General features: G+C 36.7%; 1 protein-coding gene across 1 annotated transcript; it reads left to right on the top strand.

Annotated features, from left to right (window-relative positions):
• The first annotated feature begins 8,925 nt into the window (after positions 1-8,925).
• On the top strand, positions 8,926-16,907 carry LOC140154273 (uncharacterized). The gene is made up of 5 exons (XM_072176859.1): positions 8,926-9,446; positions 10,413-10,778; positions 12,946-13,121; positions 15,085-15,213; positions 15,936-16,907. The coding sequence occupies exons 1-5, from the start codon at positions 8,930-8,932 to the stop codon at positions 16,227-16,229; spliced, it is 1,482 nt and encodes a 493-aa protein (XP_072032960.1). The 5' UTR covers positions 8,926-8,929; the 3' UTR covers positions 16,230-16,907.
• The last annotated feature ends 1,646 nt before the right edge of the window (positions 16,908-18,553 follow it).

Raw genomic sequence — 18,553 nt, 5'->3', positions numbered from 1 at the left:
TCTCCTTCAGATTTGGGAGTAGTACTGATTGGTGGAAGAGCTTTAGGTTTATTGCGTTCTATGATTGGCTTCGTTGTTTTCTTCTTGCCAAATAACGATCGGAATGACAAACCGACAGATCCAAATCTTCCTTTTTTAGGAATCGGAGGAGGTCGACTATCTTTGGCATCATGTTTACTGTCTAAAGGTTTTAATGTTTCCCGACTTTCAGGAGATAGTCTCGTTGAAGGAATTCGTGGAAGAGTTGTTTGAGATCTTTCGGCAGGCTGTGTCGCTGCTGATAAGCGTTCAGTTGCGGTTGTTGATGGTCTACTTATCTCTTTATCAGTTATCCCTGAAGCATGACTGGTGAAAGGAGAATGTTCTTCGGCGTTTGTGTCAGTGAGTTTCCTTATCACTGGTCGCTGCCATTTTGCAGCAGGTTGTGCCGCTTGAGCATTTTTAATGGGAGGAAAAAGCTCTGGTGTTTTAGACTTCGTTGTTGGATGAGTGAGGGTCTTACTAGAGCCTTTGTTTTTGATATCATGGCGATCAGGATGTGGCTTGGTATATTTCTTGCTACCTTTTATAGTCACATTGCCTTTATCTTTTCTTTTCCTTTTTGATTTAAGCTCTGCTTTTCGTAACGATTCCTCTCTTTTCTTCCGCTCTCTGATGAGATCTTCATCAATGTATTCTTCACCGTGTTTAGGGTTAGCGAATACAAATCTCCTCCCTTCGTCCATTGTGTGCGACTCATTTCTTCCTCAATTCACCTGACATAAAAAAAGGAGAAATAAACATAACTGAAATTAAGTTGAGCCATGTTTGACTAAACAGATCATGATATAATGAACGCACAAGCAACAACAACAACAACAACAACAACAACAACAACAACAACAACAACAACAATAATAACAACTCACCCACACATCCTCACCTTTCAAATAAACACACCCCTACGTGCAATCCCCGTCAAACGTGGACGCTGTATAGATGCAAACGTGGACGTCCGAATCCGTACTCAATCGATACCGATGACGTTTTTCGCCATTAATTTGTGTGTAGGCCTATTTTTGTGGTTATGGAATTTAACATATAACTGCGGACGTTATCTCTTATACGTAACGATAGAGGAGTCGCAAATACGTTATCCGTGCAATTGCGGTCGTTTGCAGACCTCCGCTAACCGAGGACGGTCCCCCATTGCCCGGCCCATTGCTGAGTGGTCCACGGTTGGATGTAGAGTGTGTCCTAGATTGAAGGCGATTGCACTCCCACACCTTCCACACACACCCCAACACAAACAACAAATGATATGCGACGCATCGATAAACGTTAGCATTTGCCTATTAATTATACATACAACTTACACAACCCTCCCCATCCCTCCCCCACCCACACACCCCCACACACAGAAAATGCAACACACGGCTATACAATTCTCATCTCGTACATGTTAGTAGGGTTAAAAGCGTCTTTATTTCCTTACCTTGCGTTCTTCGTCATGTTCATTCAAATGGGAAGAACGTGAACATATCACACATGAAAATATATAAATTATTATGCAGGCCTAATTATATTTAAATAGATGTTTCTGCCATGGCAGCCGCCATTTTGTTGTTACTTTGTTATGAAGTTGTATCAGAGGATTGAAATCGATACTGCAAAGTAGAAGAACATAGCTTTATCGATATCTTATCGATATAATGTGTGACCCAACGAGAGTAAATGAGACTGTGTCGGAAAACTGAGACCATGATTATGTCCAATGGCGTAACCAGGACTTTTTTCAGAAGGGGGGGGGGGGCCAAGGCAAATTTCCGTGAAGGGGGGGGCTTTGACGAAAATAGTCAAAAACGGGCTAAATATTACAAAAAAAGTCCTCCCATCAGGGGCGGGGTGGGGGAAGACTTCTCACAGGGGAAGCTTCCCCACTTGCCCCTTGTCTACGCCACTGATTATGTCGAATATTCAGTAACTGAGGCATTGTAACACATGAATATAGAGTGTATGCAATAAACCCAAGCGGAACGAGAGTTGCTAAGTAACCGCTAACCGAACCATAAACACATGCATGATCAGAGAGCGAGTCTTCAATTTCCCCATAGCTTCCCACGTTGTACACACGTCAGTCGAATTTGGCGGTGTTCGTTTGTTTGTCCTCCAAGTTATAGCATTGTTCACTTTGTGTTGAACATTGTAAGTGGGCCTCACTAATGACATAAAGGTTACTGTTATATCATGTCAAGAGGCCACTTTCATGAATAAGCTAAACAGCCTATGTGGAGGAATTGTATGCATGAGCAATCACACCAATGACGTAGTAATGAATACCCTCATATATACATATACATAATTGACACTTCAATTGCATCTGCAGGAATTATAGTTAAAAACTAAAAACAAATAATATCACAGGTCAAACTTGACATGTCACTTTTCATGTTTTACCTGAATTCAGGATAAAAGTATACGTATTTAAAATAGCAAAGACTTGATAAATTTATCTGTGAGGTCAAATGTGGGCAATATAAAAAAGACCTGATTTGTGCCCATTTTGGGTGAAGTTGATCAAAATGTAAAAAATAACAAAAACGGGTCCTAGATATTTTATCTAGTTTTTAAAAATGAATACAAACACATTTTTGACTCAAGAATTTTTTTGTTACGTGGTCCGAAAAAAAATTGGACCACAAAACCGCTTTTTGGGATTTTCTCCAAAAATGTGCATTTTTGCCCAAATTTGACCTCACAGATAAATTTATCAAGTCTTTGCCATTCTAAATACGTATACTTTTATATATTTTAGACCAATCATTTAGCAGTTATGAGGCCCAAAAGTTGCCATAATTCCAGGGTTAAGACAACCCTTAAAATAATTTCAAGCTTCAGCGCTTTTATTCATTTTCAGCAAGTTTTGAAACTTTTTACCCTTCCCCAGTTGTACATGTTATTTCGGAGGTTTCACAAGTGTTGGGGCTTTGTTTGGTACCAAGCATGACAAGTAGTATCTATTATAACGTAGAAAATGTTATTCTTTGAGATAAAAAAAAAGTTCGTCGTAAATTTCAAACCATTTTACACATCAAGAAAGAAAGATTGTCATAATGCCGAATAGCGACTTGCCTGTTTGTTAAAATCCTTGCTCTGTACTTCAAGAGAAAGTTGGTGGAAAGTTTTGGTAACATCTATTTTTTGGAATAGATATTTCTTACTTTATTCCATAGAACCCACAATATAATTTGACACAATCCGACCTAACCAGATCAGAGGAGGTCGACCATTTTGGAAATTTGAGTTATTATTATTGTCAGCAATGTAAAGAGTGAAACTGTTGCCAGTTCAAATAGTAAGTCCAGTTGAATAGATTGTAATTTTCAATTTGATATTTTACATACCTGGATGACTGAGAATAAACATAAATGTAAAGAGTAACCAAAAAAGTTTAATTCGTGGAATTCTTATCCATATCTCTGGCATACTTTGATGCAAATTTATAAACCTTTACAATAGTGTCGATTTTCTCATGTATTTTTTTTATCTCATTTTACATCACTATGGACCACAAGAGCCTCGTCCAAATGGCATAGTCCAATAACTTCAACTATAATCATATAGTGCAAAATTTTACCTCAAGTTACAGAGTATTAGTTTTTGTACCCAAATCTTCAAAGGTCATTCAATGAATGTACAGATGTATTGGGGTTTAAGAACTGTGTCCCTGATAGATGAGCATATTGTGGATCCTATAGTGCATGTACCTCAATTTCACTTTTAAGCTATTCCATTTGAAATCCACACTACCCCTTTAAGATTTAGCTAAAGTCTTCCGCAGAGAATTTTGAATAGAATAGACATGGGTAACTCCCATTTGAAATATTCACTCCAGTTGTGGAAGATATAGGTAAAGTCATAACACAGGGGGGAGCATGAGTTTCAAAATGATTAACCCTGACCAAATACATTTGAAAAACATACTCCCTCTATGGAAGATATTTCCAAAATCTTCCACATGGGTAGGCCTAATGTGTATTTCAACTGGAACAGCCCATGCAACCTTTTGCTGGTTGAATCAGATCAGGATTTCTTTGCCTGGATATTTCCCCTCGAACTATCGGCAGTTATATAAATGCGCTTTTATAAATACGCACGTGAACACCTTCGCGCTGCCATAACCATGATAGGCAGTAAAGCGCCCGTCATACTTTCCTGCCACTTGCCGCTGCGGCAAGCGGCAGGGCGTTTCAACCAATGACAAGCCTTGATTGCGTCCGTTTGTCTGTAATACGCGTGCGCCACGCCGCTCAGCGGCAAGCGGCAGGGTAGTATGAAACCAGCATAAGTCTCGAAGTGATCTTCTACATAGCGGGTCAGAGCAGGGTGGTCTTCCTATAATTTGAATGCAAAGGCGGAACAACATGAGACTACTGTGCAGGGATGCAAATTGTGCGGGAGCGTGGAGCACCGCTCCTAGGAAATGAGAGTCAAAATTGAGGAAATAATGCCATGGGAAGAAAAAGAAAGAGAAGAATTAAAAGGGAGGGAGAGAGAGAAGTAAAGAAGAGGAAGAGGGAAAAGAGGAAAGAAAAAGAAGAGGAGTCGGAAGTACAAGATAACAGGGGAGGGCTGTGAGGAAGTGAAGCTACTGAATGGAAGAGGAAATCTTAAAAGACACTGGCTGTGCAAAATTTGGAGGAGTTCACATTATTGTTCAAGAAATAAGAGCAAAAAAGAGGAAGGGGTTGGTGTTAGATAGAATATGGAAATGGGATATATGGAAATTTACAATTCATCACCATTATTACCATTATTAGGAGGTGTTCAATGATATTTAACAGGAAAAAAGAAGTTGGATGAAGACAGGTGGAAACAGGGCTCATATCTGAGGAAATTTAGAGAAGCGGCAATCATATCTGAGGAAATTTAGAGAGAGGCAGCAATGAGGATTTTATGGGAACAAAAGTCATGGAATTCAGTGTATCAATAGTAATGCCACTAAGAAGACAAACTGGAAAATATTGAGGAAATTTAAAAAGAAGAACCATAAAGCACTAAACAAGTTGTGCTCCTCTGACAAAAAATGAAAGAGGAATGGAGTAAAGGAAAATTAAAGGGCAACGGAGCCTCTGTCCGACCAAAATTGACCCCAAACTAGTGTAAAATACCAAATTTTTGCGCGCTGCGCACGCACATTGTCATCATAAGGCCTTTTTGGGAAGCTCAAAGACCTAATATACAGTCGCTCTAAAAATACACGCTATGTTAACATTCTCATCTTTTGAAGTGCAGAATAAAGCTATTTTATGCATGGTATGATTGAGGAAATCTTGAGCCTAAAAACCTTGCTCCTGAGGAAGAAATCACAATTTGCACCCCTGCTACTGTGCAGCAAAATTGTCTATTTTGTTCAACTTTGTGATTATATTGTGCGTTTCCGTCGTCGAACATTTTTTTCCGTCGTCGAATACTTTCAAAATGTCGTTTTTGATCACATATTACAAATTCGGAATCCGAATGTGTAATAATTTTGCAATTCAATTAATACTTAAATTTGATGATATTTATCTACAGAGTTCCGATCCCTTTTCTGTATAGTGGTCAATGCAGGAGGATTTGGTCACACTTGCTGGTCTTGGTATGTCGTGCCCATGAGTCACGTGCGTATTTATAATTTCGCATTTATAAATATAATCGAAGTACACTGATTGGTATATTAAAAGAGACCAAATCTCCCTTCCACATTATCATTAGCTAGCATTGTAGGTAATGTTATTAAATCCAATTAGATTCTTTTGATGAGCGGCCGCTCTTTTCTAATTAACGTTTATCAAAGTCAATACAACTAATCAGTAAAGATATTACGAAAAGTTTACAACTCCAATTATTTAATTCTAACAAATATAACGCACAGTTTATCAGATAGCCGTTGTCTTTAATCTACGGTAATTGGCATGCTGACGTAACTGGGCTGGACGTCAACTTGAGAAAACTTAGCAACACATAAGACCGACTTTCCGGTCCATCATGAGAAATCTGTATCGTATAGATTAAGATAATTGAGGAAGAAAAGATTATCATGCTTTTGTAATGTTATCTTATTTTGTTGTTTTGTCCTCCAGTTATTACCATTGTAACATTTTACAACTCTCTCTTGGTGCCACCACGGCGAAAATCACGATAGGATGGAACAAACAAGAACTGTCTTTAAAAAAGACAACGCCGTGGATAAAGATCATGTTCCATAATTTTGATTAACAAGTACCGTACTTGGAAATATGCTAGTAATATTGTGTGTGTACCTTTAATTTACCGGGTGGGAAATATCGGACTTATTTGTAAATACCACCAATTACAAACTGGGAAATACTGGGAAATTTCATTTCTACTTCTTTTTTACCATTGTATATTATAGCCGAAGGTGTAATATAACATATTATGTAATTGTAAATGCGTGGTTTATTCAAAGACTTCAACTTCGCATCACGTACATAACTAGTGTATAAAAATCAGGAACTAACAACAAACCCAACAACAAATCACACTGTCAAACCGGGCAAACAAAAACCAACAAACAAATAAATTTGTCACCGAAAATCATACAAGTATAGGCTAAAAATTAATTAAACACAAATTTAATAGCATTTTGTACTTGTATTCAGTCGTATTTTTCAACAAAAAAATCATGTTTTTCTAGCTAATAACATATGCAATCATTAACACAAATTTTCGTCAATTACCACCATCTCGTATACACGACTGCACCGCCTTTAATTAACTTGTTAATTAATAAAGACGATTTTTATTGTCTCATTGAGTACATACAGGTCACTCTGGCTAACAAGCCATAACACTCACGTCTAATTGAAAAGTATCCGGCCTTAGATAACTACTAATTGAACAAGTCTGACTTCATATCGAGAAGTTACTGCATAATGTGCAAGAAAGGCTTAATTCCAATAGCTGCCCTATGGATATATGACAATTATTTGCATTGTAATAGTATACAAATCTAACAACCCAGCAAACACAAAACGTTTTCGACATCATTTGCAAAAGGTTATAAAATTTTGTCAGAAAACGTTTAAATTTCGGGTTATATAAAAGGTATATTAAGGGTATAAAACGTCTTTATAACATTAAAAAACATTGTTTGATAATCTGCTGACCAGCAAACACAAAATGTTTTACAGAAAGCATTTTGTTATGTCGGGTTATATAAATGGTATAAAAACGTTTTAATGACATTCCAAAAACATTTTTGAAAACTTGTTACAAAACATTCTAAACAAAATGTTATTTTGGGGTTGAAAAAATATTTTGCAAACATGTTTGCCCAAAATATTTGCAATAACTTTAAAAAAATGTTTTCATGACCTTTATATAACCCGACATTTAAATGTTATTAAAACGTTTAAAAACATTTTAAGAACATTTCTGTGTTTGCTGGGTGCAAATATTTTAATATAATGTTAATTAAGTGTTGACAATATATTTGGCCAAAAAAAATGTTTGCAAAAAGAGTTTACAATAACATTTTGAAAACATTAAAAAATATTGTTGTAGCGTGTTTTCATACAAAACGTTTTTATAACCTTTGTATAACCCGACATTGAATGTTATTAAAACGTTTTTACCTATAAATCAAAACCCAAAATATAACTTATTTAAAACGTTTTTAAAACGTTTTTGTGTTTGCTGGGAATTTTTTATGATACATAGCAGCTATAACGTAAAGTACGTTCTTGCATATGCCGCTCGATATTATGTTTGCTTTGTTGTTACAATCAGTGGACTCAATTGTTTTATGACGGGACCGTTATATAAAACAATGAGCAAAAACAATGCGTTATCATTTGCGTCTCATCTGCTTAACAAACTGGACATTACTTAGACATCGGACGCTATTATCACAAATCCAGGATCTGCATGTGTTTCCTATCAAAGCTGAATTTTATATACAGGAAAACAAGGCGAATAGAGAGGTTGGACTATCTTCAACTTGGTCTTATTTAGTCTCAGAGGACCTTCTGAAACCATTTAGTGAATTATTAAAACGATAAAAAAAAAGGTAAGTGTTTCTTTTATCAAATTAATGATTAAATTAAATCAAATCAAATCAAATTAATGCATTTTAAGAAATAAAGGTTCTAAATAGAACCTTTTTTTGTCCTCTCAGGAGAACCCTCCCTGTTGAACCTCTCAAAAGGTTCTCTAAAGAAGCGAAAACGGTTCTGTATCACATTTGGGGGCCATTTTCGACGGTTTTGGAACCTTTATTTCTTAGAATGTGGGGTATTACGCCGGGTAAAAATTAAAAGATGATTTTATAGATGAATGTTTTCCGTTTATTTTAAAACTGGCAATGTTTGTCACAAACAAAAACGTAAATACTATTTTTAGTTATAAAAATATTACTATAGTTTCACATGAAATAAATATTGCACATCACGCACCCCACCTGTTTAATTTGGCTAACTTTTTTTTTTTTTAAATTCTACATTTTTTTTATAATTCTTTATTTTAATAATGATATCGTGTAAAGTATGAAAATCTCCTTGGATTACTTTTTACTACAAAAATACATATACTAATACTTGCATTGAAAACTACATGCTTTGAACAATCGAAAAAAAATGTGAAATTTAACTTCAAACCTGTTTTTGTAATATCTAAATAAAAATTCCCTTTAAAGGGGAAGCTTGCTTCAATGTAGAAGAAGTCTTGTAACTACCGAAATTCGCTACTTGCACGGTTCCGCCATTATGCACTATGTGCGGGAGAGCCTCGAACTGGCAGCATACATGAAAGGAAGAATTATGTAACCTTACACAGAACGTTATGACTAGTTCAATTCCCATTCATGTATGCTGCCAGTTCGAGGCTCTCCCGCACATAGTGCATAATGGCGGAACCGTGCAAGTAGCGAATTGTATCATTTTTCAGGATGTCAACTAGTAAAACACGTGATGATGATCCAGCTGTTGGTGAGCAGTCACCAGTGGAAAATCGACCAGATTCTCCGTCATTACCGACCACTACCAAATTACGACATTCGATTGAAGCGATTCTAGCTCCTATAAATCGTAAGAATTCGCCACCAAATCGTCATCATAAGTACGAGGATATAAACCTTTCTCCGTCAAGTAGTCCAACGCATCAATCGAATGAAGATTTACACTCATTTTCGTCGACATCATCATCAACATCACCAAGACGTTTAAGAAGGCCATTGTGTATTGGTATTCCTGCTGCACATGATTCTATAAACTTATTTAACAGGTTTAACGCTCACGATGCCACTCCTTTTTGGATGTCCCAGGCTATCCATCCGAACGGTGTTGAATTTGGAAGATCAGTCTGCAGTAACCATGGTGACCCTAGAGGAACACTGATTGATGATAGTGATCATGATGAAAATAAGGAAGAGAAACGTTTATCTAGGAGTTTGTCAAGTCGCAGAGGTAAGCTATATACGAGTTGGTAAGAGAAAACATTATTTGTGACGCTTTTAGGCAGGTTATCAATTTGGAGGTTTTTACATAATATCTTAAATATTTTGCTCCACAACGCCGTTTTCCCCAATGAAATCGGACATATCTATAGCGAAGATCATATTGAGTTCGTAAGTTATGGTATTATAAAATTGGAAATTTAGATATCGGCCTTTAAAAATATTATTGACAATGTTGAGAGTAAGAATTACCTTGAAAATGTCTCAAAAATACAAGATGCCAGTTATATTCCGATCTGAAACTATCAGACAATATTTTAAACATCATCATCATCATCTTTATCATCATCCTCCTCCTCCTTCTTCTCCTCCTCCTCGTCACCATCATCATCATCGTCCCCATCATTGTCCCGCTCATCATTTTCATCATCATCGTCGTCATCATCATCATCATTATCGTCGTCATCATCATCATCATCATCATCGTCACCATCATTGTCCTACTCCTCATCATTTTCATCATTATCGTCGTCGTCATCTTCATCATCATCATCATCATCATCGTCATCATCATCATCGTCGTCATCGTCGTCGTCGTCATCGTCGTCGGTCATCATCATCATCCACCATCATCGTCGTCATCATCATCATCATCATCGTCGTCATTGTCAGTCATCATCGTCGTCATCGTTTTCTTCATTCGTCATTATCATCGTCACCATCATCATCAACTCCTCCTCATCATCTTCGTCATCCTCATCGTCATCGTCGTCATTCATCGTCATTGTTGTCGTCGTCATCATCATCGTCATCGTCGTTGTCATTATAGTTAATAATACTTTTTACGCACAGTTTACACAACAAGAAGATATTTTTATAATATCAGCCGACACAAAACTTGATATTTCATGTTGCTTCCAATGCCTCTAAGTATCTTTTGTGCTAATTTATTTTAACGTTGTATATTTTGAAATAGGTGTTGTACTGTCAACAGATGATGAAAGCATCATCACCAATAAGGATTCGGACACTCAAAAATCTAATCGTAGACCAAAACACTTTCGTCATAACAATAACCAATCCGTCCGTCATGTTTGCGACGGCGACTGTAAAAAAGAGACTATAACAAATATAAAGCGGGAATCAGAAAATAGTGACGATTGCTCAGAGAATGAACTTTTTAACGGAACAAGGGGTCACAAACGCTGCAGCAGTGATGAGGAAGACGCTGAGACAGAGCCTAAACATGAACTTTGCCTATCAGGTCGTAGCGTGTCAAATCACTCTGAGGAAGACACAGTTCAATTCTGTGACACGGAAGTAAATAGTGATCATTTGAATGGTAAGTTCAAACAGTTTTAGTACAAGAAGGCCGTATCTGCAATAGCTGCCCTAGAGACATTTGACAATTTTATGTATTCTATGTTGAACACATCATAAAGTATGACATCTGGCAGCTATTACAGATGGGGCTTTCTTGTACTAATCCCTCAATATGAATATTCATTATCCTTCGTCATCTTGTTATGTGACGAAACACTGAAAACAAAAGCTTGTTTTTCGTTGTGTTCTACTAATTTAAATTAGTAAAATAAACTGCTTGAGCGCATTCTACCAATTTTTACGATGTCTTACGATATATGTAACTAAGCGGACGTATGCAAGACTCGTAAATGAAGGAATAATAGTTGTTGAGTGGGTCCTACCAATTGGATTTGGAAGTTCTACGACAATGCAACATTTAGTACAGCATCGATAATTCGTAAACCCTGTCATCGCGGCATTTACGAACTCGTTGTACCATTTGGTTTTACAAAGCTCTGGTGGTTTTACGATGTTTTAAACATTCCCGCTGTTTCGATCATGTGTTCTGCACTCGACCACGCTTGCAGTGGTTGTGCAGCGACAAACTTGAAGGTGAAAAAACTATGCTAACAGGTAATATTTCAAGTTATTTCTTTCAAAATGAGCACTAGATATTGTATTGATGGTGTAAGCTTCTTTTCTGTATGATCAGAAATGCTGTGCACATGTACAGTGTGGTCGTAAAGACTAAAAGTCATGATGCTGTGTCACATCGCATGTAAGCTTAAAGCTACATGTATAAGCTTACATGCGATGTGACGCAGCACACACTGTACATGTGCACAGCATTTCTGATCATACAGAAAAGAAGCTTACACCATCAATACAATATCTAGTACTCATTTTGAGAGAAATAACTTAGAAATATTACCTGTATGCATACTTTTCCACCTTCACAACCATCGTACATCACATTTGTACAATTGATTCGTTCGACCAGACAAACGAGTTCTAAACTTTGTTGAGCCTGTCGAACTAACCAAGATTAGTAGAAAGAGACATCGTTTTTACGATCTTATAACGTTAGTACGGCAGGTTTGAAATTAGTAAAGCGTATGCCGTACTAACAGTTTCATTGGTAAAGCAGACTTGTTCGGCATACCCAACCAATATAATAGCATCGCTAAACATGCCTTACAAATCACTAATTAGTGGAACGAGACATCGTTTTTACTAACTTTTATTTAGTAGAACTTACAAAATAATGTTTTCAGTGAAGACCAGGACTGGTCCATTTATACTGTCATGGGAGCTTGTGAAGGGTGGTCAGAATTCAGAAAAGTGATTAGGCCCCTATTTGATTATTTACGTCACATTACCTCGTTTATGCTTCCATTTAACCACAGCATTTCTCACACTGATGTATGCTTTCCAAATCTAAAAAGCCTATGATTGAACATAATGAAGAATCTGACAGTCCAGATAAAAAGAAGAACCGAATTTGCTGTGGATTTGGCATAATGCCGGATAGCCATTCGCCCGGGCGATTTGCCTGTATGTTAAAATCATATTACGTATGAATTCTCTTGAAGTACAGAGCAGGTATTACAACAGGGATTTTCAACAAACAGACAAATCGCTTTTCGGCATTATGACAACTCCATAATGAATTATGTTGTTACGGATTAGCACTCCAATAAAATCTCACATTACTGTTTAGAAACCTGAGGAACGTTGTGTAGAAATCAAATTGGTACGGAAGGAATAAATTAAGGTTGGTCTGAACACTGGAATTATGGAAACATTCGGGCCTCATAACTGCTAAATTGTTGGTCTAAAGTATATAAAAGTACACATATTTAGAATGACAAAGACTTGAAAAATTCATATGTGAGGTCAAATTTGGGCCGAAATGCTCATTTTGGCCCAAAATCCCAAAAAGTGTTTTTTGGCCCACTTCTCTTTCGTTCAACGTAATAAAATAATTATTGGGCCAAAAAATTTGTCTTTCTAATTTTTAAAAACTAGATAAAAATATCTTAGAACCATTTTTTTATTTTTTTTTATTTTGACAACTTCACCAAAAATAATTGAAATTTGGGCAAAAATTAGGCTTTTTTATGATTTTTTTGAAAATTTAGCATTTTTTTACCATTTTTGGTACAATTTTCTCAAAGTTTCTTGTAATGGAATTTTCATTGCAGATTCGGATTCAGAAACGTACAAACCTCTTATCAAGAGGCAACGTCGTATCAGGACAACATTCAGCGTAGACCAGTTGCGAGAATTGGAAGCCGTGTTTCAATTAACGCATTACCCTGACGTACAGACAAGAGATCTACTTGCTGCTAAAACGTCTCTGGGAGAACAAAGAATCCAGGTAATATATACGTTACATCTCCCTTGAAGTTTTAGCCAAATTCTTCTTGGCAGTTTCTTTTTTTTTTTAAATCCAAACTAATTGAATTTCAGTGCTTCCCAAATATTATTGCTGCCAAAAAAATCCCAAATATATTGGTAGACAAATATTAAAGACCACCCCAGCAAACACAAAACGTTTTCGACATCATTCGCAAAAGGTTATAAAAGGTTGTCAGAAAACGTTTAAATGTCGGGTTATATAAAGGGAATATGAAGAGTATAAAATGTTTTCATAACCTTAAAAAACATTTTTTGATAATCTACTGCTCAGCAAACAAAAATGTTTAACGTTTAAATGTCGGGTTATATAAAGGGTATAAAAACGTTTTAATATCATTCCAAAAACATTCTTGAAAACCTGATACAAAACATTCTAAACAGAATGTTATTTTGGGGTTGAAAAAATATTTTGCGAAAAATGTTTGCCCAAAATATTTTCAATAACGTTTTAAAAACGTTTTTATGACCTTTATATAACCCGACATTTAAATGTTATTAAAAGGTTTTGAAAAAACATTTTAAGAACATTCCTGTTTTTGCTGGGTTCAAATATTTTACCATAATGTTATTTAAGTATTGACACAATATTTGGCAAAAATGTTTACAAAAATAGTTTACAATAACATTTTTGAAAACATTTAAAAATATTGTTGTAGTGTGTTTTCATACAAAACGTTTTAAAACGTTATCATGACCTTTATATAACCCGACATTTTAATGTTATTAAAACGTTTTACCTAAACCAAAAGCCAAAATATAACTTATTTAAAACGTTTTTAAAACGTTTTTGTGTTTGCTGGGACTACATGCATGTGCCGTATCATGATTTTATTTTCAAAATGATACTTTTTCTGACCCAAGAGTGGTCCAACTCCCTGGATAGAGGCAACGAAATGCGCCTGATTACCCTGGACATCAAAGGAGCATTTGAGAAGGTCTGGCATAATGGCCTTTGTTCGAAACTCATGGCAAAAGGAGTATCCGACAAGCTGCTCACCTGGATTAGGAGCTACCTGACAGATCGTTCCATTAAAGTTGTCTCATCTGGCCAGTCATCAAGACTTATAGTGCTTCCTCCATCAATGTATCAGTTCCCCAGGGGTCAATATTGGGCCCACTTTTGTTGTCTGTCTTCATTGACGACCTGGATGATGAGTGTAAAAACCAACTCTAGGCCTACCTCTACGCAGATGATTCCACCTTGTTTTGTGAGGTTACATAAACATCCCTGAGGTCGTTACTGCTAGCCTGAACAGAGACTTGGAGAAAATGAGGATCTGGGCAGACAGATGGAAGATGACCTTTGAGCCATTGAAATGTAAGGCAGTGGCAATATCAAGAAAGATGAATCAAAAAAGCTAGATCTTCTATTTGGTAACACCAAACTGGCTGAGGAGGAGCTGGAGATCCTGGGAGTCACAGTCGACAGAAAGCTGACCTGCATGGACAAAGCACATTTCCAACGTCTCATCCAGAGCAGGACAGAAGCTAGAGGGAGAGGAGAGTTGCAAATAAATTTGATGTTAGAGGCAGAAGCAACCGTTTACAAAGCTGAAGTTCGCAGTGTGATGGAATACGCCTCACCATGCTCACTGGTCTTGGATGAGTGCCAGTGACACAAATTTTATGACTTTAGGATCACTAGACTATCCGGAGCAAGGAATTTTGTGCATTTTCAATGTTGTCTTCACGTTCATTTCGTACGTGCAAAATCTCACGAATCACGGTGTTTGGAAATCGCAACCTCTCTATTACACAATTTTGATGCCGACTGAACGTGAATCAACAAAATTATGTAAAAAATAACCAGATAACCATTCCAAAATATTAAGTAAATAATTGCTATATGAGCACGATATACTCATATTTCTACTTGTTTAAGTCTGTAAATAATGATAGCATCAACAATACTCTTGTTTCAGATTTGGTTTCAAAATAGACGGGCAAAATGGCGGAAGTATGAGCGCTTAGGTAATTTTGGTGGTTTGCAGGATCTGAAGGAAACAGCTATTGTACCAGCACCGAAATCAACGCCGAGGATTGACGGCATGGTGAGGATATTTTAATATTTTGAAAGATTTTAAAACTGAAATCTTTAAGAACGGCTTGTAGGCCTATGCATGTGCGTAGATTTCTGCAATTTATTTTGGGCACTTTAATGATAGCCAATATAGAAACCACGGAAGTTCATTCCTTTTGATTACGCTTAATATTATATATTAAACACTTTCAATAAAGAGCCAAAGTGAACGAACTATGCGGATGACGTCATTATCCTGCTATCAATCGTGTAGGGCCGGCCAGACATCCATCCGCGTAGTGCATCCGGCTCTGTAACTGAAACTCGTGAATGAATAAAACTGTGAGCCCATGGTATACAAAATAGCTTCAGACATGTCCGATGTGAAAGGGAGGGTGGTACATATGCACACAACATCGTGGCCAGGTTTTTAGTGCGAGGGGGCAAAGCCAATTTTCCCTCCCCATTTGTCCATTTTTCGTCCCATCTTTAGGCATTTTAACGACACTTTCGGCCTACTCTTTGTCGTTCCCATTGTCATCCCTTAAAATTTCTGTGGAGCACTTCCACCGGCTCCCCCTGGCTATGCCACTGCATCACAATATGCCGACTATGCTGGTGGTTATTTCACCTATCTGCAAAGAAGCACGAATAAAAAGCTCTAAACTTGCACTCATTTGTACAGATTATTATTAATTATATAAAAGTAATGAATGAAATACAGCAAATCGTACCTTTTTGTTTTCCCGACAGAAAAGAGACCCCAGCGTCGAAATCACCATTGATCACAACAACTCTCTGGTTTTACCAAATACCTACTCGGCGGACAGAATGGCCAATTTGGGCCATATATTACAAGGCTTCTCAGCTTCAAGTCCACCTCTGGTATCTCTTGGACTTCCTGGCGGACTAGAAGACCAGTATTACTCAGGCAAACTTTTACTCGCATCACGATACCATCGGGGGATTGAGGATGATGTGATTTCTGCAAATAATATCTCGATTCTAAGAAGAAAGGCGATTGAACACTCAAAAGTGACTGAATAATACTCTTTATAATTACTGCTGATTTATTTTGCAATAGACTTAAGGGATTAAATCAAACCTCGACCGGCGGATGACCGCCGGTTGGCGCCCGGTTTCCATTGTTTAGAACTTAGGAACCGGACGGAACCGAGTTTTGATTTCATCCCTAAGTAGCTTATCTTTTGTTGCAATTCGTTACGGTTTTCGCAAAATACCGAATAACGATTCGCCCGTATGTTAAATCATGTTACTCGGGTATATTTTTGAATTAGCGAACAGGGATCAGACATTAGAGAGCCAGAGGGCAGCATATTATTTAGCGGTGAATCAGCCAGGTGTCGGCGAATGCGATATTGCCATTTTTGACGTAGTCATTGGATTAACACAAAATCATGAAATGTTCACAAATTATTTTTACAATTTGCATTGTTGACACATAACACACATATTTGGCATAATTATTGAATATTTTGAAATTAATTCTTACTAAATTTTTATAGTTAAAAATAAAAGCTTTTACTCAGTACAAAAGAGCTAAAATATTTGACTTTATGCGGTTTATCACGCGTATAAGCGACTGCTTGCCACATTCGAGGAAAAAGAAAAATATGCCTAAATTTTGTATAGGCCTATCCTGTAAAGTGTTCTAAGCCTAGCTTAAACAAATTAATAAAGATATCGCAACTCACTCCTTTTGAGTCCATCACAACAGGAGTGCCACATTTACTTAATAACGTAACAAAAAATTCGTGGACCAAAATTGGTTTTTTTAAATCAATTTTTAAAAACTAGATAAAATTATCTAGGAACCGTTTTTTCATTTTTTTGAATTTTGACCAACTTCACCAAAAATATTTGAAATTTGGGCGAAAATCAGGCTTTTTTACGATTTTGTTAAAAAAATAACATTTTTGACCATTTTAGGTGCAAATTTCTCAAAAATAAAAAAACCGGTTTCTAAATATTTTTATCTCAGTCATAGTTTTTAAAAATTAATATAAAAAAAATGGCCCCTTTTTTTTGTTACGCTGACCGAAAAAAAAATTGGGCCAAAAAACCCGTTTTGGGGGGATTTTCTCCCAAATTTGACCTCACAGATGAATTCACCAAGTCTTTGCCATTCTAAAAATGTATACTTTTACATTCTTTAGACCAAAAATTTAGCAGTTATGAGACCCAAAAGTTTCCATAATTCCAGGGTTAAGACCACGTTGACCGCGAGAGCAAAGGAACTGATAGGGTTTTTTTTGGAGATAATTAAAGTGAACTCTTATATTATGCTCCCCCTAAAAGTGTTGGCTAACTCCAGGAGGGGGTACAAGTATATAAAATCCATAATACAGAGGTCAAAATATTTTCACCTATCACAGGCAGGATTGAAACAATTATGTTTCTTGGTGGATATAGTGGTAAAATAGAGAGAAAGTGCGTTTTGCAAGGTATTCCGAGAACTGGTAAAACTACGCTACTCACGGAATTGCTCTACATGGTTACAAACATGTCACGGAGATTAACAAAAGTGTGCAAACGGCCCTACAAAATTACAATAGTATATGGCTTGGAATCTAATATTTCAATCCCAGTGGGCACACCTGACGTTGAAATCACGTTGAAATTTCGATATCGAAAATGATTTCGACGTCGAAATCAGATTGTTCAACCTGATTTCAACTTCCTTATTTTTTGCATTGAACATGTTGAAAGTTGGTTGAAATCAAGTTGAAATTTCAACGTTGTATCAACCTGATTTCAAGTAACCTCTAGGTTGAAATTAATCAGGTTATGTTGTTGAAACTTCGACGAAATCCTAACCTGTGCCCACTGGGATCGCTGTTCTTATTTGTGTATGTGTGGGATGTGTTGAGGTGTATGGGGTGGGGGTGGGGGTAGTGTGTGTGTGGGGGGGGTAAAACTAAAGACAAGCGGTACATTATTTATGATAAGGAAAAATGTACCAATATTTCACATGAACCACTGTCTTGAATCACTGAAATTTCAGTGAAGTAATTGGATTCCTTGCCACTTTAGTTACCATTGTGTTATTATTTTTTGAGAAAAATGCAAAAATAGTCACAAATTTATCAAGGGGTGTAGTACCCCTTAAAAATTCTATCGTTGACAAAGATATATCGTATATAACCTGCCCAAGACAATATATTACGACTTTGACAGTTGACCGGGACGCTTGACTGCTTCAAAATATAGGTTAATGCCGGGGTTAATAGCTGTTAATCGGTGTACACACATACAAAAATTGTACGTAACGTTTTATAAGCATAGATCATCAAATTTACCTCAAAAGTATGTAATATTAACTAAAATACAAAAGTTTAATCAATCAAAGT

The sequence above is a fragment of the Amphiura filiformis genome, chromosome 6, assembly GCF_039555335.1.
Source record: "Amphiura filiformis chromosome 6, Afil_fr2py, whole genome shotgun sequence".
Taxonomy (NCBI): domain Eukaryota; kingdom Metazoa; phylum Echinodermata; class Ophiuroidea; order Amphilepidida; family Amphiuridae; genus Amphiura; species Amphiura filiformis.
The sequence above is the reverse complement of the archived record's forward strand: the minus strand, read 5'-3'. Positions and strand labels throughout refer to the sequence as shown.

Bases quoted from the DNA above. Each gene is read 5' to 3' on its own strand.
- LOC140154273 (XM_072176859.1), top strand. From the start codon at position 8,930: ATGTCAACTAGTAAAACACGTGATGATGATCCAGCTGTTGGTGAGCAG. The intron at 10,779-12,945 runs GTAAGTTCAAAC...TTTTCATTGCAG, and splicing joins AAATAGTGATCATTTGAATG to ATTCGGATTCAGAAACGTAC. The intron at 15,214-15,935 runs GTGAGGATATTT...TTTTCCCGACAG, and splicing joins CGCCGAGGATTGACGGCATG to AAAAGAGACCCCAGCGTCGA.